We start from the raw sequence: 26,026 nt of genomic DNA, 5'->3' as shown, positions 1-26,026 counted from the left end.
TTGACAAAGAATATTCACACGTTTTAAGAAAAGAAAGATTCGAAAAGTCGATTTATCATTATTTATTTATTTTTAAATTATGAATCAAAATCTTGGCAAATTTTATCGGGTAAGTTGAATTTTGGATCTTTTCGCTTTGTGTTTTTTGTTGTTTTGTTGTTCAATCGTCTGTTTGTGCTTCGATCAATCATTTTTTTTTTCTCATATCATTTTTGATTACAAAAAAAAATTCTTTTTTAAACAAAAATATTGCATGTCAAAATGAAATAGATTTGTATTGAAGGAAATATTGGTTGTGGTAAAACATCATTATTATGTCGTTTAATCGATCAATTTGGTCATCATCATAATCATAATAATAATGATTATAAAAAATTTAATGAAATTGATCAAATATCATTAGATTTTGATCCGAATATATCGATGATTGTTACACCTGAACCAATAAAATTATGGACAAATATTCCATTAACAATGGTTAATGATGAAAATCAAAAATATGAAAATCTTTTACAAAAAATGTATACAAATCCAAAACGTTGGGCATTTACATTCGAACATTATTGTCAATTGACAAGATTTAATCAAATGTCAAAAATTTTCAATGAATTTGAACAGAATAGAAAAACATTGAAAAAAGATAAACATTTTATTCATTTAATGGAACGTTCAATTTATTCGAATCGTTTTGGTTTTGTTGAAAATTTTTCACAATCGTATGTATAATCAGGGTTTTTTCTCCTTGAATTTTTAAATTTAAAATTTTCTTTTTGTTTAGTGGTGAATTATCACCTGTTGAATATCGTATACTTGATCAATATTTTGATCATTTACGTAGTAAACCACCAACAATGGTCAATTTGTTTGTCTACTTACGTACCGATCCAGAAGTCGTACATGAACGAATACGTAAAAGATCTAGGCGAGAAGAAGATGCAATTTCGATGGTGAGTTTCTTGTTTATCCTGAAAGATCCTGAAACTAATCATCTTCTATCAAAGGAATATCTACGAAAAATACATAAATTACATGAAAAATTATTCATTGAAAAACCCGATGAAATATGGAATCGAATCAATTGTGCAGGAAAAAAAGATCAATCAGTTATTGTTATTGATGGAAATCATTCATTTGATATTGTTTATGAAAATTTTATCGATAACATTCGAAAATGGCTACAAAAATCACAAATGATTCATACTGATGTTAAACAACCACCACCACCACCATCACCGCAACAACAACAACAAAAACAGCGCCATTAATTTATCATTTCTTTTTCATTTTCTCACTTTCTTTTTCATCATTTAAAACTTTTGCAACATTCATGAATTTCATTAATTAAAAAACATTTTCCAATTGATCAATATAGAATTGATTCATTTTGATAACAACAACAGCGAAAAAAATGGATATTTTGGCTGCTGAAGATTTTATCTATGATGAATTACTTGATGATTCTTCATATGAAGAACATGAAGATTTTCTTGATTCTTATGGTTAGAATTTTTCGTTTTCTTTTTAACTTATTTGATTTTTCAAATTTTTCTTCTTTTTTTCTCTTATTTCAGGTGATGATTCTGATTATTATCATGATCATATGCATCGAAATTCCGAACAAACAGTGCAGGAATTATTTTTTCATTGTTTACGACCAACATTACAAGATGTTTGGTGGCAATTTTTATGGCCAATATTAACAGTGAATTTTTTGGCATTTATTTTGATAACATTTGTAAATCATCTACAACGAATAAAACGATTTACAATCAATGAATTCATATTGATCATCAGTGGTTATTCATTATTGATAAATCATTATTATTTTGAAAATTTTAATCAATTATTATTTCTTACCGTTGTGATAATTATGTCCAGTATTTTTATATCAATATTAATCACTTACGATATCCATGATTATTATGGATTGAAATTTGTTTGGTCTACGCATCTTATTGTGATCGCTTTAAATGAATTTATCATTTTCTTCATTACCGATTCATCCGATTGGATAAAATTACGACCAAATCTGATGCTTATCCTAATGAAATCAATTTCATATTTTCATGAAAAACAATTTTATTCAAAGAAGAAAAAAGATTTGAAAAATAATGATGATTTTCCAGCAATTCTTTTGGAATACAGTGCATATATTTTACATCCTTGTACGATTATTCTTGGTATTTGGCATCCATTCAATGATCCGAAGAAATTATTTGCCACCAATCAAAACTTGAAACAAACTTTTATCAATTCATTTTGTTCATTATTATTATCATTATTATTTTTACTATGTTCAACTTGTTTGATTGATTATTTTTTCGAACATATTGTATTCGAATATTTGGATGCATTGATTCGAACACTGGTGGAAAATCCACAAACATCGTATGTTTGGTTATTTTTCATTCGAATTTTACGTTCATATTCGATTGCCATACAATTTCATTATTCACATTATTTTATTTGTTATTTGGGTCAATCAATGTTTGATTTATGGAAATTTGATCAACAACAACAACAAATAACTAAACCATTATCAATTGAATGGCCAAGATCATTGGTTGATGTTGTTGTTGCATGGAATATTCCTATGCATCAATGGTTGAAAAGATGTAAGTTTTTTTTTGTTGATAAGTTTTTTTGAGTTTTGTAAATTTTCATTCGTTTTTTTTTGCTCGTTACAGATGTTTTTCAAATTATGAAAAATAATCTTCAAAATATTTATCTAACCATTTTGGCCACCTATTTTCTAAGTTCTTACCTACATGGTTTTAATTTTCAAATATGGACAGTATTGTTAACATTGGGATTGATTACACAGGCTGAATTTAAATTAAGAAAATCATTAGCAAATTTTTGGTCTGCTTGTGTTGAATCAAGAAAATGTCAATATGATTATTATGTTTATGATGATGATGATGATAATGATGATAATAATTATTCATTAGTTTGTCGTCATGGACATCGAAATATTCGTGATGTTTGGTCGGTACGATTGACAAATCTATTCTTTACCATATTAGCTTTGTTTCATCTTGCTTTTCTTGGTGCAACATTCGATGGTCAACCAGATGTAAGTTGTTTGATTGTTTGGTTATTTTGAGTAAAAATTTTCTCTAATTTCAATTTCCCCAGTCATCAACAATCGAAAATGTTTGGACAGTATGGAAAGATTTACATTTTTATCCATTCATCACTATGACCATTATGTTTATCGTTTATAAAATTATTTCGTTTATCAATTCTTAAAATTTGAAAAAAAAAATTAAAAAAATTTTACATTTTTCAAATTTTTTTCGTAAATCTTTTTTTTCATCATTTTTCCAATAGATGGCATTCATCGACAAAATTCTCAAAAATAATGAACGAATATATCGATAGTATCAATTCAGGTATATTATTCGATTCTTATTCCTGAATTGGGAAAAAATAGGCCATTTTTCCCCTTGTATCGGTTTTACGTTTGATTTTCTTTTTCATTTGACAATCAAAAAAAAATTTCCAATCAATCGATATTAATCAATATATGTTTTTTCGTCCTGTCGATTTCCAATTTCAATATACCTTTTTGTTTTGTACCGAAATAGCAACGACAAAAAGAAAAAAAATCTACCTGTAATCAATATATTGATTTACACAAATATAGAGATGGCAAAAAAAGGTAAGTACACACAACTCTATCATCATCAAGATATTCTCAATAACCACCACTTGATGATAATGATATTGTGGTATTTTGGTTGTTGCACCATGGTGGTGGTGGTGGTAGCAGCTTCAAAAAAAAAAAAAAACAAAATTTTTGGTTTGTCCACACCGCAGCAATAAGCAACACACCAGCCACAGGTATGAAAAAAAAACAGGTATCCTATTCACAACGAAAGAAATTTTTGTTTTTTAGGCATCCCGAAATTTTTTTTCCTTCTCAATATATATTTACCTGCCTGTCTACCTGTGTGTGCTAGCTTCACATATAAACAAAAAAAAAAAAAAAATTTCATCGTGGCTCACAGCACATAGCACTCAACACTGCAGTATTTGACTCACTCATTTCACTGAGTCTTTCTCCATGTATTCACAGTGTTGTTGGTTGGTTGTTTGGTTTGTATTTTCGACGACGATCATCATCACCATCACCATCAACAACATCGACAGCAACAGCAAACAACAACAACATTGACGTTGTCGTTAATTCTTCAACAATTTTTTTTTTTAACATCATCAATGTTGCTCGTTGTTGTCGCATCATCATCATCATCAAAGTTATGAATGTTATTGAAATTTTTTTTCCTTCTTCCATAAATGATGCTAATTTTGGTTCGACGATGATGATGATCATCAACGGCCTTCTTTTTTTTTAGCAACGATCAAAAATTCGCACATTTTTTTGTGATCAAACTGTAATTCGATTGTTTGTTTTGTTTTACTTCTGAACTCTGTTTTTGGAATTTTACTGTTTTCTGTTTGTGTTTCGTTCATCAGTGTTTCACCCCGTTTGATTTTTTTACTAAAAAAAATGAAATTTTTTGTTTAATTTTCTGTGTTGGATTCAAATTTCCCAATTGCGTGCCTATTTGAAAAGTGAAAACGAAAAAACGATTCTGTTGCCGTTCGATGATTGCATCCTTATTCGTCATCAAAACAAACAAACAAACAACAGTAATCAACCTCAACAATCACAAAAAATCATTGGTTGATTGAATTGATTGATTTCAAGACGAAAAGATTATGTAAAATGATCATCATAATGTAATTTTTGTCGTCATTTATTTGTTGAAAATCATTCCATCCATATGTTTTTTTCCATCCCACTTTAAAACTGTGAATCGAAAATCAATTTTGTGTGTGTGTGTTCTGGTGCCTATTCATTGTGGGATCATTTTTCATCAGATGTTTTTTTTGTTTTGTTTTTGGGGGGTGTTTTTTGTGTAAGTTTTTGTTGATAACATTTTCTTTTTTACATAACTCTAATGATGATTGCATTTTCTCTCACCACTCAACTACCAGATGATCAAATTGTTACCAAAAAAAAAAAAAAAAAATCAATCCCATGATCAATAATGATGTGATTCTGGCTACGATGATCAAATAATAATTTCTCAATCTGTGATTTTTTCAAAAACAAAAACAAACAAAAAATTATTGTTGGAAACCAAAGCAAATAATAATTTTCTCTCAAAATTAATCCTCGATGCTCATAATATTATTATTTCGTTTATTGATTTCAATCAACAACAAACATCAATTTCATCTGTAAACCAGAAGCAAATGAACAATTTTTCTATTTGATAAAATATGTAAGTTTATCATTGATTATAATTTCGAATGTTTTCTTTTTACCAATTTCGAACATATCGATTATGTTTGATAATTTTTTGATAAATTTGGTTGTTTGTTTTATCAACAACAACAACAATGATAATTTGTTTGTTTGTTTCAGTTTTAGGCTATATAAATATTTCAAATTTTTTTTCTTCGTTGTCGTTGTTCAACGAAAAAAATCAATACAACAAACCTTTGATGCTTTGATTTCATTTCATTTCATTCATTCAAAGATAATGATGATGGTTTATCGACCTCATTTTTTATTTCTGTTTGTTTGTTTTCTGGTTAACTGTGACTGGGAAATAAATTTTTTCATCAATTTTTTGAACTACTAAAAGAGTTATATTATCCAATTAAAGGTTACCTTGTCAATCGTTATGGTTGTCAATCATAATCATCATCATCATCATTATCAGCAACAAAATGATCTTAGGCTTAATGTTGATGTCATTTTTTTTGTATCATAGGGGTTTCACACTAGCAGCAATGTGAATGAAATATTTCAAATGCAATATTTCACTACATTTCAGCCTTATGGACTGAAATATTGCATTTGAAATATTTCATTCACATTGCTGCTAGTGTGAAACCCCTATCACTGAAATCTACTTTTTTCTCTCTCTCACACTATTTCTACATTATTTTTTGTTTTGTTGAAAATCTCCGGTAATGTTCAATGTTCCTATTTTGAATTTCTTGTCACATTTTTTCCATTTCATTTTGTTAGTTCCACTTGCATACAGAGTTTATAATAAGATATCCTTGAAGATCAAAAAAAATGTCTGCTATTTTTTTCTTAAAATAACCATTTACCTGATAGGATTAAGGTGAAAAAAAAGAAAATTTTTATTTTTGGCAAAAAATGAATGATTTATGCTTCTATGAAATGAAACAAATTTGTCTTATTGTCACCCTAAACATATTAACAAAATTAACATTTTTTTTTTTTCTGTTTTTGGTATATTTTTGTACAATGTACCGAATTGGAATATCGATATTTTCTCTTGTTTCGTTCTGGATGATTGAAAATCCTATTTTTTTTCCTTGAATAATTATCATTTTGTGTCAATTAGCAATAACGATTGGGGAAAATCTAATTTTTTCTTCGATTAATGATAGTTAATGTAAAATGATTGATTGATTGATGTTTTTTTTTTTGTTAAAATTTTTTAAATGGTAATTATCGATTAGAATGGGCTATACTAAATCCTAATCTTTTTTTTACAATTTTGAAAGAAATCCATCCATTGTATGAGTCATTGAATGAAACATAGAGAAATTATTATCATCATTGTTGAATGGTTGTCCTAGTGATTGTTGTTGATGATGATGGTTGGCTATTTTGATTTCTCACATAGATGATGTTAATGTCTTTTTTCCTATGTGATGTGTGTGTGTGTGTATTGCGATGTAGTGTATTACTTACTTACTTACTGTTACCGATGGTGATTGCAATTGATGCGATCAACCAGAAACATACAGAGAAATAGACAAATCTAACGACAACGAAAGCATCAATTAATTGAATGTTTTTTTGTTTTTGTTTACAAAATTCAAGAATTTTAATTTTTCTTTTTTTTCAGTTTTGATTTGATCAAATTCATTCAATAATAATGTCTTCGACAATGACAACAGTGCCGGTAAATTCTTCAAATACCACATCATCATCAACAACATCATCATCATCTTCATCATCATCATCGAATAATATCCGTCATCATAGTAGTAGTAGTGGTGGTGGTGGTGTTATGAATAATTTTAATCATCATCCTCATCATCAACATAATGATCAACAGAATGCCATAAATAAACAAAGCAATAATAATAATAATATTGGTTTACGAAATTCTTCAACAATGATGGCAAATTCAAATTTGTCAACAAATTCAAATCATCATCATAATCAACATAATTCAAATAATCAACAACAACAACAACAAATTATACCATTTACTAATTTAACAAATAATCATCAACAAAATTTAATTGAAATTAAAAGCAAAGTATGGATTTTGATTGGAATTTTAATTTTTTTTTAATTTTTTTCCCTCTTTTCATTAGTTTGATGCTGAATTTCGTCGTTTTTCCATTCAACGTACCGAAATTACAAATTTAGAAGATTTTGTTAAATTAATTGAACATTTTCATAATCTTTTTACAATACCATTTTGTTTATTTTATACTGATCCAATACATGGTGATTTATTACCAATTAATAATGATAAAAATTTTGCATTAGCAATAGCATCAGCTAAACCATTATTACGTTTAATCGTACAAAGAAAAGGTAAATTGAAAATTTTATCTATTTATTGCTAATCTCTTTTTATCTCTGTTTTTTTCTCAGGCGAAAGTATCGATTATCTAAATAATTATGGGAAAAAGAAAAATTTTTTAGGAAATATTTTACCATCATCAGTATCATCATCATCATCAGCTAAAAATCGTTTAGCTATATCGGCACCGGAAGATTTTCGTCAAGTTTCATCAATTATTGATGTTGATATTGTACCTGAAACATGTCGTCGTGTTCGTTTAGTTAAACATGGTTCAGATAAACCGCTTGGTTTTTATATTCGTGATGGTAGTTCATTTCGTATTACTGAACATGGTTTTGAAAAAGTTCCTGGAATATTTATTTCACGTTTAGTTCCTGGTGGTTTAGCCGAAAGTACCGGATTATTAGCTGTTAACGATGAAGTATTAGAAGTAAATGGTATTGAAGTTAATGGTAAATCATTAGATCAGGTTACAGATATGATGGTTGCAAATTCTTCAAATCTAATTATTACGATTCGTCCGGCCAATCAAAGAGCACATGCTGCTGGTCATCATAATACACTTTCTTCTTCGTATTCATCAAATACGATTTCGAATTATTCACATCATCATCAACATCCTAACCATCCTAATCAACTTCATCATCATCAACATCATCCAACAGGATCAACAGCAGCATCTTTAGGAATAAATCAATCGATGACAATCGATACAAGACATCCACAACATCATTATCTTAATCATCAATATTATAATCATCCACATTATCATGGAACAAATAATTCAAATGTTTCACATCATTATACAAATAGTTTAGAACGATCTGGACATCGTTCAAAAGTATCACAAGTAGATTATTATGGTAATATGTATAATGGTCCTAGTACGAGTAATAATAATAATAATAATCGAAAACCCGATCAACCGCATCAATTTTTATCATCAGCATCGGCGACTGCGGCTGCAACGACAACAACAGCAACAACGTTTCGTCCACATGCTTCAACATCATCAGCTTATCAATTACATGCTCATTCAAATTATTCACATCATCCACATCATCATCATCATCAACGGACACATTCAACGGGTATGATTCAAGTGATTGAAAATGATGATGACAACGTTGATGATGATGATGATGATGAAGATGAAGTACGAGATCATTTTAATGCTGAATTAACAACAAATTCTTCGACAGCTAATAATAATAATAATGTAACTATAACGACAATTGCTACAGCTATAACTACATCACCGCCACAAATATTTACAACAAACGTATATACATTATCATCTAATCCTACAATGGTCGAATGTATTACGATTGGTCCATCAACATCGACATCAAAATCATTGAATAATAATAATAATAATATCACTAATGGAACAATCAATATTGGCCATCAATCACCATCACCTTATGTTAGAAAACGAAATAATTCAGATGTCAATAATACAACGACGACAATGTCGATTAATAATCAACAACAACAAACACCACAACATTACTATTTCAATAACAAAAACAATAATAACACTAATGGTACTCATCAACAACAAACTGCCAATAACAATAATCTAACATCGACGACTCAATCAACAAACGATTCTGATATAGTTACATTATGAAATTGATTGAAAGATTTTTTTGGCCGCTTAATTATCAAAAGAAATCATATGTTGTTAATGTTTTTTTTTCATCTTTTTTCACTATTTTTTTCCTCATCTTGATCTGTATTTTTATGGATTAGATTGATCCAAATTGCTCATTTTCACATACCTGTTTGCCTTTGCACTCACACACACATACATTCAACAGGAGATTTTTGAATTTTTTTTTCAAATTCTATTCATTCCATTGATACACAGAAGACTTTTTTTTTCTCTTTTTATGAGCCTTTCATTCATTTGAAATATACCAAAAAAAAAAAAATTTTTTTTTCTCACTCAATTTTTGTATATTTAAATAATGCGAATAAAATCAAATATCAATTCTTTGGTCTTGATCGACCACTAACAAACAATCGATAGAATCGATAGCTAAAATTTTTGCGGGAAATTTGAAAAATGATTTTTGATTTGAAAAAAAAAATTATTTTCATTACCACTAGGGTGTAGCACTTGACAATTTTTTTTTTTTTTTTTGAAAATCTTATTGGATAATCATCATTATCGTAAAGATTTTAAAATTGTAAAATTTTATTAAGATAATTAAACAAATCTGGATCACAATAGAGATCATCATCATCTTTATTAGCCCAAAAAATCTTCCATTTAATCCAAATGCAATATAATCCTTGTATCAAGTAAACATCGTCAATGATAATGATGATGATAATGACAAAGTTGATGATCCTTTTTTATTTACGATGATGCGTCAAAAATGAAATGAACAGAAAATCCATATTGTATCGAATCAATCGATTTTTTTTCGACATCATCATCATCATATCTTAAGCAATGAAAATAACAATAACAAAAAAAATGTTGACTCTTTTTTTTTATTATTTTCGATGACATCGAATAAAATTAAAAAAGAAAAAAAAGAAGATAATGTACACATTGCGATCATTGTATTGTCGATATAATGATGATGATGATATAGGAGATTATCCTCGAAAGTGATGCATAGAAAAACTTATTGTTATTGATGATATTGGTAAGCACGAACAACAAACAAAACAAATGATGATCTTGGTGTTAAAAAGGAAAAAAAGGCTGAAATTTTTTCATCATGAAACAGATGTTTGTTTGGAAAATGAACTCATTTTGCTGTTGCTGTTGTTGTTGTTGCTGTTGCTAACCAAATTGATGATGTTTAATAAAAAAGTGACATATTTTAAATAATGTTTTGTCACTAACGTAACTTTGACTTGTAAACAACAAAAGATGATGAGATGCTGACAATGATTTTGACATAATAATCCACATCAATCAGTTTTTTAACAAAACAGAAAAAAAGAAAAAGAAAAAAGTATCTTTTCTTTTCTTTTCTCTGATTTAATGATAATCTTAAACCAATATTTGTCACAATGATGATGATCATAATCCATTGATCATCTGTGGATCTGTGAAAAAATTTTGTTTCTTTTTGTCCAAAGTGAAAGTATTACTCGTCAACATCGCATCATCATCATTTAGAAAGTTTTTCTTTTCTGGATTTGAAGAAGAAGAAACAACAAAAAAATATTTCTTGTTTGCTTAGTTGGTGTTAACAACAATAAAAAATGATTGGAAGAATATTCTTTCATTTGTTCATTATATTCTGTTTGATTCAATTCGCAAAAACGAAATTATATCCAATTGAATTTCGTTTACCTTTGTTGGTAAGTTTGATTTTTTTGTTCAGCGAAAAAAAACAATCCCTGTGATCGTTTCAATGATTTTCTCTACAATGATCAAAACAGGGTTTCCAACCACCACCCGGTACACCATGGCCAAAACCACGTTCAATCAACACTACCGAAAGATTATTTTCAATCGATCCAAATCGTTTAACATTTACAACAAATTTAAATGAAGAAAATTGTCCAGTTATTTCGCAAGCATTAGAACGTTATAAAAATATCATACTAATTGATCCACGTTATCAACCCGAACCACATCATACTGTTATTGAAAATGTACATGTTTTCATTTCGAATGATACTGATTGTTCATATCCATCATCAAATAGTTCAGAAGGATATTCAATTTGGTTACCACATCCTGAACGTTTAGATCAAGCAACCATTTCAGCGGATTCAGTTTGGGGTGCATTACGTGCATTAGAAACATTATCACAATTAATCTTTACGAATGATGATCATCAATTATTAGTTAATCAAACTGAAATACATGATTTTCCCCGTTATAATTATCGTGGTATACTTTTGGATTCAGCACGTCATTTTCTACCAAAACGTGTTATATTAGCCAATCTTGATGCAATGGCAATGAATAAATTTAATGTATTTCATTGGCATATTGTTGATGATCAAAGTTTTCCATTTCAATCACAAAAATATCCAAATATAAGTGAAAAAGGTGCATATTCAAAACGTCATGTTTATACAACGGATGATATACAGGAAATTATTGAATATGCACGAATGCGTGGTATACGGGTTATACCCGAATTGGATACACCTGGTCATACACATGCAATGGCAAGAGCATTTCCGGATTTATTAACACCTTGTTATGGTGATGGTATTCATCCACACATACCACGTTATCCATTTTTTTCCGAATCCGAAGTGCTGAATCCAATGCTGAATTTTACATTTAAATTTATGCATGATATGTTTGATGAATTTCGTCATACATTCAAAGATAATTATATACATTTAGGTATGGATGAAGTTAGTTATGATTGTTGGCGTTCAAATCCAGAAATCATTCGTTTTATGCGTTCGAATGGTATGACTGATTTTCATCATTTAGAACAATTTTATATTGAACAAACATTACTTATGGTACGTGATGTTGGTTATAAATATCTAATGTATCAAGATCCAGTTGATAATGGTGTTGAATTATCCGATGATTCGGTGGTTATTGTTTGGAAAGATAAATATCTTGATTCATCAATGGATTTTTGGCAAAATTATATACATAATGTTGCTAAACGTGGTAAGTGTAACCAACAATGGAAAAATCTAAAAATCCAAAAATGAAAAAATTGATTAATTTGATTAATTTTTTCTCCACAAGGTTACAAAATGATACTATCCGCTTGTTGGTATTTAAATTATATATCATATCCATATCCGGGAAATGATTGGGAAAAATATTATATGTGTGATCCAAGAAATTTTAGTGGTACTGATGATGAACGTGATCTGGTTATTGGTGGTGAAGCATGTATGTGGGGTGAATTTGTTGATGGTACAAATTTATTATCACGTTTATGGCCACGTGCATCAGCTGTTGCTGAACGTCTTTGGAGTGATCCCGAACAAACACAAGATATTGATACAGCAAGATTACGTTTAGATCAACATCGTTGTCGTATGTTACGACGTAGTATACCAGCATCACCAATATTGAATGGTTATTGTGGTGATTATGAATGGGAAATGAATGATAATATACCACGACCAAATAATGGACAAAATGGTTTGAATGGTATTTTACAATCATTAATGCGTTTATTTCGTTAAATATTTGATGCTGATGATGATCCACAAAAAACGATCATTTTTTTTACAAAAAAAAACCTCAAAAAACAAAGCATTGATTAATTAACTTATTTAATTAAATTTTTAAAACACAATTTTTTTCAATTTTAAAAAATTTTCTTTGTAAAAACAAAAAAAAATTACAAATCTTTTGTTTTAACCGAATGAATTAATAAATAAAAACAATAAGGGAAATTCATTTTTATAATAAAGGCTGTCTTCGATTTTTGTTGATTAATGCAAGAAAAAAAGGTAAGCTTTTCTCTCTCTCTCTCTTTTCGCTTCTTTTTGGCTTAACAAAGCCATCACTCTCTCTTTGTTCACACACTGAGTTGTTCTCTTTCGCTTCTATTGGTTGGTCGATGTAAAGCGAAGCGTGTTTGGTTGGTGAGTGTGTGCGTGTGTGTGTCCTGTATTGATGTCAACACCCTGTTGACCTTTAGTGAAATAATAACCGAATATACGGTTATTATTTAATACCCGATGTTGTCCCGAATCTAGTTTACGGTTATCGGGCGGTAAATATAAAAAAATATAACCCGATCATAACTTGAACATCGGGACAGGCGGACGAATGAACGTACGCGCACACGCTTACGGAAATTAAATAAGTTCAACATACTGTATGTGTGTGTGGCAAGAGGCACTTCATAGCATATATCGGGGTCGTTGACTGGTTATGAACGGTCAACGACCCTAAACATAATGGCCACAATGAATACGACCCGTAAAACAAGGGTTCAATCACATAACCAAGCTAAACCAATAGCTATCCTTTTTTTTTCAATCTCGGTCGCCGACCTTTTGGCCTGGCTGTTCTATATTTCAAATTTTTCTCCTGTTCCAGCCAATAAGGGGACAGATTTAAATTGATTCATTTTACCTACTACTCTTAACCCCTAACTACTACATACCTAGCCACCCACCCACCCATCTTATTATTATTCGATTATATGTCACCACCCCATCTGACCTAGAAGATTTTTCACTTTCTCACAATAATTATATGACCTAATTTAAAAAAAGGAAAAGAAAAAAATCTCTTAGGTCTCCATAGCAGGAGGTAGTAGGGTCTTTTAGTTTTGTTTGGTAAACAACCAGAAAAACCAAAACAAACAAAAACAACCAAAAAATGAACTTTCGAACTTTTTTGACCAAATTGATCTACCTTTTTTTTAAAAAAAAATTAGGGAATTAGAACAGTTCCGGGTTAAAATTGTATTCTTTTTTTGGACATGCGCATCAATGATTTTGGATATTTTTTTAGAAAGGAAGAAGAAAAAAGAGTTAACTTAATAATGGTCAACAACAATATCTAACCTAATTTTTTTTAAGAGATGCTTTGCCTTTTGGTGTGCGGTGGTTAAGGTTCATTGATCCAGATTTTTTTTTGTATCGATTCTCTTCCGCATAGGAAAAGTCCATTTTGATCTTTTTTTATTTGGTTTGAGGTTTGTGGACTTGTTTAACCTTTTGAACCAAAATTGTTTTTTTGGTCATTGCCTTGGCGTTACCAGAAAATAGATTCGGCGCGCGCGAGATCAAAAAAAAAGGCGCCCACACAAACAACCTCGATATTTTCTTTTTTGTACGCCAAGGATGTATTCACCAAGATAAGAAAAGCATCCACAGAAGAAGTTAAATGAACTTTTGAATGGTTGAAGGTCGTATTTGCAATGAGATGATCGGAAGAGTGAAAAAAAGAGGCACCATCAAAAAAAAAGTTCGATGCGCGAGGTCAGCAACCACAATGAACGAGGTCAACAAAGGTCAATAAAAGGCCAAAAAACTATAGTTGATGATGCTGCGTTAGGTCATCCTCATCATCAATTGATGTTTCAATTGACATTTTTCGATGCTTCCTTATTGTTGCTATATCAATAACGAAACAAACGACCACTGAATCGACTCGACCTTATTCAATAATGTTGAATTAGTCGCCATCACTATTATTATTTGTCAAATAATAAACTCTTCCTGGAATCAACATTCGAAATGAAATGTTCCGGGTTTTGTTTATTTTTATAATCAAAAACAAAAAATTAAAAGAATTGAGAATTTTAGTTCAAATGAGAGAAGTTTATAAGGAAATTTTTTGTTTTTTTTTAGATCAACATTTTGACTTTGTATTTTTGATCTAAATTGGTGATGACGGATGGCCTTATTTTTTTGAAAATTAGAATTTTAGGATAAAGGGTCAAGGTAATGATGATCCGATTAAAAAAAAACTTTTATTTTATTCAAAATAGAAAAAAATATTTCAAAAATAGGAATCGTTGTTGTTACAGTTGTTGACATTATGATTATTTATCAATAAATCGATCAAAATCAATTAAAATTTGACGTTGTTTTGGTTGATATTTTATTAATTCAATACCGGCCATAACTAATAATTTTCGACTTGCTTTGAATTTTATATCATTCGAATAACGATCGGATAAATAAACAATACGTTTAATACCAGCCTGTATAATCATTTTAGCACAATCATTACAAGGGAATAATAGAACAAAAATTGAACAATTTTTACAATCATAACTATTTTTGTTCAATATTGCATTCATTTCGGCATGACAAACATATAGGTATTTGATTTGCATTGGATCATCATTCGTACGAAACCATGGTAATTCATCATCAGAACAATTATTTGGCATACCATTATAGCCAAGACCAACAATACGATTTTCATCGTTAACAATACATGCACCAACACGTGTATTCGGATCTTTTGATCGTAATGAAACAATATATGCAATGGACATAAAATAATCCCACCATATTAGATAATCATTACGTTTGCCAGTTGATACAGGTGGAATTGGTAATAAATTTGTCAACAATGATGATGATTGATCGGAATTTTGTTCATAATCGATCGATGATGATTGATGTACATGATTGTTATCATCATTAATTTCATGATTTGATGATTTTGAATTTATTATTGTCTCTTTTCCCATATTTTTTTCTCTTTATCTTTATACAGCCGTGGTTTAAGAAGAGAAACAAAAAAAACTTTTTTCGTTGACAATGTGTTCGATTCGAAAAGCGCGAAAAATATGTTTTCGAGAAAATTTCTTTGATTGAAAAATTTTATATTTCCAGGAAAATTTATTTGCCGGCTGTTTTGACACGTGATTCTCTTTTTGTTTTTTTGTTTGTTTGTTGACAAATCAATTTTTGTTTTGCAATTTGATAAAATGTTTGGTGAAGGAACATCAAATCTTCAACAATCATCATCATCATCGACAGCAACAACAACAACAACAACCACAAATGTTGCATCTAATGGTGGTGGTAATGGAATTAACAATGAACATGGACCACATTCGAATCCATTTCATCCAGGTTTAAATCATGATTATCGTTATCGTGATCAAATGTATCGTTTGATTATATCACAATTATATTATGATGGTCAAGCTCAATTAGCTAAAAATATTTCGGGTGTTATGGGTATATTAGATATGTGTCCACCATCGGATCGTCTTTATCAAACAGTTGCTCAATCATTGATTGCTTCGGGTGAACTACCAACAACAAAATCATCGAATAATGATTCACTATACAATATCCTAACGGATGGAATTGATTTGGATTTTGAAACCGAACGACAACCATCAGCATCAACATTAGCACCATCAACATATGAAACAATTTATGTTACATCACATAAAGGTCCTTGTCGTGCTGGATGTTTTAATCCTAATGGTCAATTATTAGCTACTGGATCGGTTGATGCTAGTATTAAAATCCTTGATGTTGAACGTATGTTAGCTAAATCATTTATTCCAATCAATACAAATAATACTGGTAGTAGTAATAATAATCAAAATAATGATCAACAACAACCATCACAACAACAACAACCTCAACAATCACAACAACAACAACAAGAACATAATTCTGATAGTCATCCTGTAATTCGTACATTATATGATCATATGGAAGAAGTATCTTGTTTAATATTTCATCCACGTGATCAATTTTTAATATCTGGTTCACATGATATGACTATAAAAATATTTGATTATTCAAAACCATCAGTAAAACGTGCTTGTAAATCAATACAAGAATCAAATACAATCCGATGTTTAGCTATTCATCCAACGGGTGATTATTTGATTGTTGGTTCACAACATCCAACCATACGTTTATATCATATGCCAACATTTCAATCATTTATTTCATCAATGATTTCGGATCAACATAAAGGACCAATAACATCAATATGTTATTCACCAAATACACAATGTTATGCTTCCAGTTCAAAAGATGGTGATATACGTATTTGGGATACTGTTTCAAATCGTTGTGTTGGTATATTACCACGTGCACATGAAGGTCTGGAAATTTGTTCATTACAATATTCACGTAATGGAAAGGTTATTATCGTTTTGTTTTTCTGAATCTTTTCGATTATCTAATTTTGTTTTGTTTTGCTTTGTTTTTATAGTATTTACTTTCAAGCGGCAAGGATTCAATGGTAAAATTATGGGAATTATCAATGTCACGTTGTTTGATTGCTTATACTGGTGCTGGACAAAATGCACAAAAACATCGTACACAAGCAACATTTAATCATACTGAAGATTTTGTTATGATGCCTGATGAAATGTCAACATCATTATGTGTTTGGGATGCTCGTAATGCAGAAAGACAACCATTACTTGCACTTGGTCATAATCAACCTGTTCGACAAATTTGTCATTCACCTGTTGGTCCTTGTTTCCTAACTTGTTCGGATGATTTTCGTGCACGATTCTGGTATCATCGTCCACCTTTATCCGAATAAATTCATTGATAATAATAATAATGACATTTATAAAGGCCGGAAAAAAAACAAATTCGGTTGTGTAACTATGACATTTTCAAACAGAAAAAAAAGTTTAATTACTCTGATGATCATGAACTTTTTTATAATTAAATTAAAACAAAATTCTTTTACTGACATTCAATTTTTTTGATGAAACTGATGATATTTATGCCATATCCAACCTTTCTATATAAAAACATCAATCAAATATTAAAAATATTCTTATTATTCATCTTATCGTTTTGGAAGCGTTCACATCAATCAAAAAAAAATGAAAAGTAATTTTGAAATTTTTTTGAAAACCCAAAATCTAATTTTCTGTTTGTTTTTTTTTCTCTCTCTCTTTGATCGACAATAGCATTATTGTTAATTGGATTTTTTTTGTTAGGAACGATGATTATCGTACGAACCGAAGAAAGTGATAACAAAAAAGTTGATGCTGCTAAATCCAACAATGACCATCATAATGATGATCATAATTCGACACATACAAACACCAAACCTAAATCAATATCTAAAAGATCATTAAGATCACGTATACTTCTAGTTAGAAAGTTGGCAGCAAATTTTTTATCTCTTCGTTCTGGTAAACTATATGCAGTATTAAAATTTCTTCATTGTTTACATATTAAAGTATTGGAAGATTGTTATAATCAAGTATTGGATTGTTTACGATCAGAAGAACCAAAAATTTGTCTACAAACTGCAACATGTACTGCACCTTTAGTTGCAAAATGTTTACATATTTTACCTGATCATTCTCCTTATCCTTATGTTTAATGAACCTCTTGAACTAGATAATGATGATGATGATAAAAATAAAATTTAAAAAAAAAAAATTTGATGTTTGTTTTTTTTGTGAATAAAATTTTTCTTTCAAAAAAAAATGAAATTTAACTTTGACTTTTTAACAAAAAAATTGATTGATTGATTGATTAACCTTTGTAAATTTCATATCAAGGTATTTAAATCTTTGATTTTAAAAAATATTATAAATCTAATTGAATATTTTACCACAAAAAAAAACAAACTCATATAACATTAATAATGAAATCTGCAGGTAATCATTGAATTTTCATTTAATTAATTAACTTGTTGTTTTTTTTCCTGTTTCATAGCCATCATTTCAATCATTTTATTATTGTTAATAATAATCAATCAATCATTTTGTATTGAAAATGAATGTAATGGTTGTGAAAAATATTATCAATTATTATCATCGAATGATACAATGTTACAAATGGAAATAATTTCCAAATATAAAAATACAATCAAAAAATTGTTGGAAAAACTTGGTGGTGGATTGTTCGGGTGAAATTTTCGATTGTTATTCGATCAATATCAACAATCGAATGTTTAACATTGATGAATTGTGGTGGTTCGATTGTATACAACGTTGTTGGAAGGAAATCGAATGATAAAATTAAAAAAAAATATCGATTGTATCGATTGATAATCGATTTTTTTTTGTTTATTCAATAAGATTAATTTCAACAAAACAAAACATTTTGAATAAAATAGAAAAATTGAAAAAATATTTCAAAGAAAAATTGGAATGAAAGAGGTAGGAAAATATAGGTAAATCAAATCGGAATGAAATGAAATCACAATTTTATCTCTTCAAAACCATCACTTGATCCATAATAATCGGATGTATGTCTATGTAAAGCCATATTATCTTTGGTATTTGTTGTTTGTTGTTGATTAGAATGATTATTATTTGGATCATTTTTTCGAAATAACCATGATGATGATGAAAAATTTAAACTTGATTCTTTTGCTGGTTGTTGTTGTTGTAATCTTGATAATTTATGTTCCATTTCTTCCAATTCTAAACGTTTAGAATCTAATGATTCTTCCAGACGTTTAGTTTTTTCATTCAATTCATCAATTAATCTTTTTTGTTCATTCATTTGTATGACTAGATTTGAATCCGAAGAAGATAATGATGATGATGAATTTGGACGAGATTTTTTTTGATTATTCAATTTAAGCTCTTGTTCCAACAATAATATTCGTTGTTCTAATTGATTACTTTGAGATTCTGATTCAGCAAGCTAATTTATATAAAGGGGTTAGAAAGGAAAAAATGATTAAAATCAATCAATCAATCAAAACAAACAAACATACTTTAAAGGCAAAATTTTCATTTTCAATTTCAATACAACGATTCAATTTTTTCAATGAAGAATTATTATCCTCTAATTCGTATAAACGTTTTTGTAGATCATTGATTCGATTTTCACATACAATCAATTCAGATTCAAATTTTTGGCATCGAATACAATCATTATCAGTTTGTTGTTGTTGTTGTTGTCGATCGTTCGAATCAATATTTTGGCTTTCAATGTTCAACAAATCGATACAACTGCTTGAACGTCGAACATTATGAACATTATTATTAATGATCACATTTGAATTATGGCAATTGTCAAAAATTGATGATATTGAATGAGCGGACATTATTTGATGATGATGATCATTATTTTTTTCAATCATTGTCGATGATTGACATTGAAGTTTCTGTTTATTATTGACTAGTTTTGATGATTTGACATGACGAGGACGAGGACGACGACGACATTTCAGAAAAAAATCATTTGAATCATCATCATTATCATAATCTTCTTCTTCTTCATCATTATTATCCAAATCATTTAATGATTGTTGTACACGATTACCACCATCAACAACAACGATATCACCATTACTTTGATTCGATTGTACATTACATTCAATTTGTTGTTGTTGTTGTTGCTGCTGTAATAATTTCGAATGTAAGAATCGATTTTCTTCCTGTAAACTTTCCAAACGTTCCATTGATAATTTCCAAACATGACTAACATAATTTTCAACTTCCTATTCGAAGAAAAGAAAAGAAAGAAAGAAAAAACATTCAAATCTTATTAGAAAGAACAAAACAAAACAAATTTGATAATAAAATTTTGAAAAATTCATTTTTTCAAATAGAAAGAGAAAATTTCGCCCGAAGTAGCTAATTAAAATTGAATAATGAAAAAAATCTTATGAAATTATTATAAAAAATCATCACGAAATGGCAATTTCATTTTTTTGATAACTTTTTTGACTTTTAATTTTCTCTCTCCTAGCTTTTGACTTAAACGAGCACTCAGATTGTCTGTCTTGCACTTGTTTTGGGTTTGAGAAAAGTGAAAAAGATAATTGGTATGTGTGTGTGTAATTCGCAATGACATTCATTTGCAAAAAAACAAACACAAGAAAACAAACACAAGATCCGATCCGATTGTGTTTGTTTGAGGTCAGGATTTTTTTCAAACAAAAAACAAAACAGACAAAAAACAAAAACAAACAAAAATGTCATGGTTGAAATTTACCTGTAATTCTTGTTCATGTTGGATACGCATCTTTTCCAATTGATGTCGTAATGATTGACAATTTATTTCAGCATCAACTAACCAACGCCATACATATGGTAATCGTTTTGAATCATTTAATTTTTTCGGATCAATTCCTTCCAATTTAAATCGTTCAAACATTGCCATTTTTTCATCATCAGTTCCAGCCTAATATATTCGAAAATAATATCGATTATTTAAAAAAAAAATCGATTAATCGATACAATCGATACTGTAAATCGAACAACAATTATCAACAATAATTACCTTATGAAATTTAAATAAATTTTTTGGTATTAAACGTGGATCAATATGTAACATCATTGATGATATTGGTGATGAACCGGTTATTGATAATAATGATATTGTTGAATGTTTACGTGGTTTTGTTTGTTGTTGCTGTAATGTTGTCGATGATGACGATGGTGGTGGTTGTTGGTGGCCAGAATGTTCCATCATGTTTGACTTTGACGGAAAGAAAATTGAAAAGAAAATGGAAAAAGTTATTGATTTTCGTCGTTATCAAACTACAAAATTATTTTTGATGGCCATTAAAGAAGGGAGAAAAAAAAATTATCAAATTTTGATCGAAAAGAGGATGCCATCAATGATGATGATCAGAAATCAAATTAAATTAAATTGATAAGGAAGATCACATAAATCAAATCATGGGTACATTTCTTCTTATGATGATAATGATGATGCAAAGTAGTAAACAAGCAACAAGTTTTGTTGCTTGCTTTCACTTTCTTTCAACATCAATTATTACCTTGTTGTTGTTGTTGTAGCTGTTTTCTTGTTGCAATCATCATCATCATCATCGTCATAATTGAATGATTAACACTTTGCAAGCCAAGGCAAAAAATGTTGAACATTTTTTCTTCGTTTAATTTTCTCTCACTGCTCAACCATGAAAAGTGAAAAATGATCAGGAAAAAAAGAAAGATTTTCGTTTTATTCATGAGAAAAAACGAAACACTCCCTTTTGCTCTGATTGAAAAACTTGTAGCAGTTTTTTTCCTCGAATAAAATTGATTGGAAATCAGAAAATCAAAAAAACAAAACCAAAATCGAATCAAAAAACAATAAATTAATTGGAGAAAAAAAAATAGAGCAGAGATGGAAGGATGGATAGATTGTCTTACTTTTTTGAATCAGCTTTTATTTTTTTCTGAATTTAATTGATTTTCTCAGGTAAAAATCATTTCACCGGATGATTAATTTTTTTCACAAAACAACAGAACTCTTTTCACACCAAAAAAAGTACATCATTTTTGTTTAGCCCCCCAAAAGAATATTGCATAATAATTGTGTTCGAATTCGAAATATTCGAAATTCGATAATAAAAAAAAAAAATGTTTTGCGAGCAAAGTTTGTTTTTGTTTTTGTTTTCGTTGGAACAAAACCAACAAGATTTACACGTAATGTAATTTGATTGCATTTTAAATTGAAAAATTCATATTGTTTATTTACATTGATTAATTGAATTTGAATTCTATAAAAACCAAAAAAAAAAAAAAAAAATTATGAATCAAATATTGGATATTAGTTGTTGGCCAGTGATACAAGAAATTTTATCCGAAGAACCAAATTTTTGTCAACCAATTTAAATGAAAAAAATGATCAAATATTTATCTGTGATCATGGTACAAGAGCTATATTGATTTCAAATAAAAATAATCAAACAAAACTTTATCTATGGAATGCTGGTTATCGTAATAAATTGATTCAATTAAAACGTTCGTTTTATGGTAATGGTAATCAAGGATTAAATCAATATCGACAACAACAACAACAACAAAGACGTTGGTTTCTTTTAAATGATCTTTGTTTTCGTTGTTCAATCCAACAGATCAGATTTTTTGATGGTTGGTTATTTATATTGACCGATAATGATCGGCTTCATTGTCGTAATTTGGATGCAAACATTAATTATGAAAATTGGAATAAATTAAAATCCTGTAATGATAATGATAATGAAGTTGATTCACTCTATCCATTTGGACAATGTTTGCATTTAAAACCATCATCAACAACATTGACATTACCATCATCACCAGAAGGTGGTGATGATAATGGTGGTGTTAATCATTCATTATTATCATCGACAAAAACATCAAAGCCAAATATTAAAACAACATTTGTTCTGGATCAAGTTTTGAAATTTGATCAAAGTGAAACATATACAATAATATTATTGAAAAATCAAACAACAATTCATATAATATTATGGTTAATATTTCTGGATAATTCAAATCGACAATTATTTGAACATCATATTGAATATTCATCGAATCCTGAATGTTTAAAATATCAAGATATTGTTGTTTATGAACGTGGTTATATTATACTGACTAATCAACAAACATTATTGATGGAAGGAAATTTTATTACCGATATTCCGACCGAAGAACAACCATTTTATTCACGTTCAACAATGATCAATTTAAAGGAATTACAATTTCCAATTGCAAATGAATCTAAATCAACAACATCTGAATCATCCAAATCATTAATATTTGAACGTATTTTTGCATGTAAACATCAATTATTATTACTTACAAATAATGGTATGATTTATTGTCTAATATTTACTCGAAATAAATTAATACCCGGTACATTTATGAATGAAATACCAATGATGGAAATTTATTCCAATTATAAATCATCAAATTTTCTATCAATTGGTATGGATCGAAAAATTCACCTATATTGTCCAAAATCATTTTCAAAAATACAAAATTTCAATAATGATTATCAAATTAAATCGATTATTGATCAACAACAGAAACCAGGACCAAGAACATCATTAGTTGTAACGGCATTTGAATCAATACCAGATGCATATTCAATTTTTATTGAACAAAATGATATGCCAACATTAGCAAATAATGGTTTGAATAATAATGAAAATATTACAATTCAACGAAATATTTGTAATCAAAAATCATTCGGTTTTAATAATCCAATAACATCGGATTTATTGATTTCATTAATCGATGATAATCAAAATTCTGATAATCAGAATTATTTTCTACATTCAACAATTATTGAACCAATAATGGGTATATTGAAAAAATATTTTCATATTTATAAAATTCAACGACAAAATTATGATAAATTTATATTGAAAAAAAGAAATTATACATTAGAATCAAATTATCGTATAATGATGATGAAAAAAAATTTTAAATGGAAAAAATATTTTCAATCAATTGATCCGACGAAAATTTGGTATTGCCCACAAGAACAATCAAAACAATTACAATGTTTTGATTATGAATTTTTGAAATTTTCCAATGAAACAAATAATGATAAAGATAATGTCGATTTGATGGATGACGATAATGATGATAATAATTTAAAATTATCAACATTTAGTCCAGAAATAATACGATCATTTTTAAAATTTTATTATACTGGTATATTTGAATTAAGTGATTCATATATATTTGATGAATTACAATCGTTTGTTTTGTTTTTGGAACAACAACAACAACAACAAGAATCAAAAACTTTTGTGGATAAATCGTTGATTGAATGTTTTCGAAAAAATATACAAAATTTTTTCCATAAACAACAACAACCAAAACCAAAACAACAACAGAATTCATCGAATGCAAATCATCCAATAACATTTAATGGAACAAAATTTTCATTTCATTATCAATTTCAAAAAAATGTTTAAAAAAGAAAAAAATTACTCACTCAACACTCATGACATGATGGGATAATAAAATTTTGTTTTTTAAAAATTTAAAAGTTTTGAAAAACAAAACACGTGCACACAGCAAAAAAACACACGTACTGCTGCTGCTGTTGATCAATATGAATTTTTCGTATATGGAGAATATCACTGAAATTCAATTCAATTCAATGTTTGTTTGTTTTTTGTTTTGTTGAAAAACTTTAAAAAAAGAGAAAAATTAAAAGAGATAAGATGCCAAAATTGAGAAGAAAAAAAACAAGTGAAAGTTAATGTTGTTTTTACGAGATTTGATTTTTTTTAGAAGCATCAATTGACAACAACAGACAGAGACAGAGACAGAGAGACAATCAAAGTTTATAATCAATGTCGCCATTCATTCATTTCAATCGCAATAATCATTTGGATCATGTGTTTGATGGTGGTGGTGAGCTTTCTCTCACCACGTACATAAACAAAAACAGGATTCAAGTTTGTTGTTGTTTTTGCTATATTTCTCAAACATCATCATTAAATGAAAAAAAAATATTCATTTATTTTGTCGTTGTTGTTGTTGTTGTTGCAATCATTATTTTTGGGTGGTAGTAGTAGTTATAATCAAAGTCAATGTTGTCATTTGAAATACAAAGAGAGTGAGAGAGGGATACGAAAATCTGGTTTTATTACATGAAGGCCGCTGAATGTATTTAGTTTGATCCAGGATCGAGTTTGCGCCTACTTTCTATATAATGATCCTTTTTCAATTTCAATGTACAATACGTTGGTGGCGGTGATGGGATGATAAATTAAATGTTTGAATTTCAATTCGATATTCATCGATAAATGATTGTAATGATTTGGAAATTTTTAGATTAAAATCTTGGTTTACAAATTGATTGATTGATTGCTGTTGTTGTTGACAGAATTGTTTTGAATTTTCCGAACCAGTATTCAATTGTTGTCGTAAATGATGTAAATCCTGTAGAATTATTGAACGATTATTGTGGATTGTGGATGATGAATGATGAAAAAACCTGTCGATTTTGATACCAACATCCATAAATTGTTGATAATATTTATCCGATTGATTCATCATCATTATTGGAATGTCATCGAATGTCGATGATAATGATGATGAATGATAACCGAATTCAGGATAAAATTGTTGAAATAATTGTTCACGATTACCAATTAGAATAGTACCTAACCATGATGTTTGATTTGAAATTCGTTCACAATTCAAAATACCCAATAACCAATGAAAACGTTCAATAAAATTTATTGAAAATGGTTGTAATCGTTGATGATAAATTTTCGATCTTGATTGACATTTATCGATTAATGTTCGACATTGTTGAATCATTGTATTTAAAAG

At 28.7% G+C, this 26,026-nt stretch overlaps 8 protein-coding genes and 2 long non-coding RNA genes across 18 annotated transcripts; 7 read left to right on the top strand and 3 right to left on the bottom strand.

Moving 5' to 3' along the window:
* Positions 1-5: 5 nt before the first annotated feature.
* Positions 6-1,367, top strand: LOC113791188 (deoxynucleoside kinase-like). The gene is made up of 4 exons (XM_027340927.2): positions 6-109; positions 271-716; positions 779-947; positions 1,002-1,367. The coding sequence occupies exons 1-4, from the start codon at positions 80-82 to the stop codon at positions 1,263-1,265; spliced, it is 909 nt and encodes a 302-aa protein (XP_027196728.2). The 5' UTR covers positions 6-79; the 3' UTR covers positions 1,266-1,367.
* On the bottom strand, positions 1,103-4,061 carry LOC142645760 (uncharacterized). 2 transcript variants are annotated; one of them, XR_012846816.1, is made up of 3 exons: positions 3,941-4,061; positions 1,858-3,868; positions 1,103-1,744 (listed from the first exon to the last, which is right to left on the bottom strand). It is a non-coding gene; the product is annotated as an uncharacterized LOC142645760 (long non-coding RNA). The 2 variants fall into 2 exon arrangements; XR_012846815.1 differs by having other exon boundaries at positions 1,103-3,868.
* por (Protein-serine O-palmitoleoyltransferase por) lies at positions 1,390-3,293 on the top strand. The gene is made up of 4 exons (XM_027340923.2): positions 1,390-1,499; positions 1,572-2,615; positions 2,688-3,076; positions 3,139-3,293. The coding sequence occupies exons 1-4, from the start codon at positions 1,409-1,411 to the stop codon at positions 3,250-3,252; spliced, it is 1,638 nt and encodes a 545-aa protein (XP_027196724.2). The 5' UTR covers positions 1,390-1,408; the 3' UTR covers positions 3,253-3,293.
* Positions 4,062-4,338: 277 nt separating the features above from the next.
* On the top strand, positions 4,339-9,632 carry par-6 (partitioning defective protein 6). Of its 3 annotated transcripts, XM_075822857.1 has the most exons (5): positions 4,339-4,928; positions 5,008-5,297; positions 6,909-7,328; positions 7,387-7,612; positions 7,673-9,632. In XM_075822857.1, exons 3-5 carry the CDS (start codon positions 6,939-6,941, stop codon positions 9,235-9,237), a joined length of 2,181 nt encoding a protein of 726 aa, XP_075678972.1. In that variant the 5' UTR covers positions 4,339-4,928; positions 5,008-5,297; positions 6,909-6,938; the 3' UTR covers positions 9,238-9,632. The 3 variants fall into 3 exon arrangements, with proteins under 3 accessions (XP_075678972.1, XP_075678973.1, XP_075678974.1); XM_075822858.1 differs by lacking the exons at positions 4,339-4,928; positions 5,008-5,297 and adding an exon at positions 5,895-5,991; XM_075822859.1 differs by lacking the exons at positions 4,339-4,928; positions 5,008-5,297 and adding an exon at positions 6,137-6,152.
* Positions 9,633-10,515: 883 nt separating this feature from the next.
* On the top strand, positions 10,516-12,875 carry LOC113791150 (beta-hexosaminidase subunit beta-like). The gene is made up of 3 exons (XM_027340885.2): positions 10,516-10,934; positions 11,016-12,222; positions 12,304-12,875. Exons 1-3 carry the CDS (start codon positions 10,836-10,838, stop codon positions 12,750-12,752), a joined length of 1,755 nt encoding a protein of 584 aa, XP_027196686.2. The 5' UTR covers positions 10,516-10,835; the 3' UTR covers positions 12,753-12,875.
* Positions 12,876-14,979: 2,104 nt separating this feature from the next.
* On the bottom strand, positions 14,980-15,848 carry LOC113791128 (deoxycytidylate deaminase). Its single transcript, XM_027340860.2, has one exon. It carries the CDS (start codon positions 15,731-15,733, stop codon positions 15,074-15,076), a length of 660 nt encoding a protein of 219 aa, XP_027196661.2. The 5' UTR covers positions 15,734-15,848; the 3' UTR covers positions 14,980-15,073.
* A 38-nt stretch (positions 15,849-15,886) lies between these two features.
* CstF50 (cleavage stimulation factor subunit 1 Cst50) lies at positions 15,887-17,731 on the top strand. Its single transcript, XM_027340859.2, has 2 exons — positions 15,887-17,158; positions 17,230-17,731. The coding sequence occupies exons 1-2, from the start codon at positions 15,974-15,976 to the stop codon at positions 17,566-17,568; spliced, it is 1,524 nt and encodes a 507-aa protein (XP_027196660.2). The 5' UTR covers positions 15,887-15,973; the 3' UTR covers positions 17,569-17,731.
* Positions 17,732-17,739: 8 nt separating this feature from the next.
* LOC113791129 (uncharacterized) lies at positions 17,740-18,426 on the top strand. The gene is made up of 2 exons (XM_027340861.2): positions 17,740-17,867; positions 17,948-18,426. The coding sequence occupies exons 1-2, from the start codon at positions 17,861-17,863 to the stop codon at positions 18,367-18,369; spliced, it is 429 nt and encodes a 142-aa protein (XP_027196662.2). The 5' UTR covers positions 17,740-17,860; the 3' UTR covers positions 18,370-18,426.
* A 170-nt stretch (positions 18,427-18,596) lies between these two features.
* LOC142645755 (uncharacterized) lies at positions 18,597-19,095 on the top strand. Its single transcript, XR_012846812.1, has 2 exons — positions 18,597-18,649; positions 18,708-19,095. It is a non-coding gene; the product is annotated as an uncharacterized LOC142645755 (long non-coding RNA).
* LOC113791126 (uncharacterized) lies at positions 19,026-25,087 on the bottom strand. 6 transcript variants are annotated; one of them, XM_075822842.1, is made up of 5 exons: positions 24,675-25,087; positions 21,234-21,493; positions 20,946-21,134; positions 19,720-20,448; positions 19,026-19,646 (listed from the first exon to the last, which is right to left on the bottom strand). In XM_075822842.1, the coding sequence occupies exons 2-5, from the start codon at positions 21,423-21,425 to the stop codon at positions 19,194-19,196; spliced, it is 1,563 nt and encodes a 520-aa protein (XP_075678957.1). In that variant the 5' UTR covers positions 21,426-21,493; positions 24,675-25,087; the 3' UTR covers positions 19,026-19,193. The 6 variants fall into 6 exon arrangements, with proteins under 6 accessions (XP_075678957.1, XP_027196657.2, XP_075678959.1 ...); XM_027340856.2 differs by having other exon boundaries at positions 21,234-21,431; XM_075822844.1 differs by lacking the exon at positions 24,675-25,087 and adding an exon at positions 22,112-22,223 and having other exon boundaries at positions 21,234-21,431.
* Between the last annotated feature and the right edge of the window lie 939 nt (positions 25,088-26,026).

This window comes from Dermatophagoides pteronyssinus, unplaced genomic scaffold, assembly GCF_027571235.1.
Source record: "Dermatophagoides pteronyssinus isolate colony J.1.1.1.1 unplaced genomic scaffold, Derpt_VIB-CSIC_2022.12 sq0021, whole genome shotgun sequence".
NCBI classification, from domain to species: domain Eukaryota; kingdom Metazoa; phylum Arthropoda; class Arachnida; order Sarcoptiformes; family Pyroglyphidae; genus Dermatophagoides; species Dermatophagoides pteronyssinus.
Note: the sequence above shows the minus strand (reverse complement) of the source record. Positions and strands in the feature narration are given on the sequence as shown.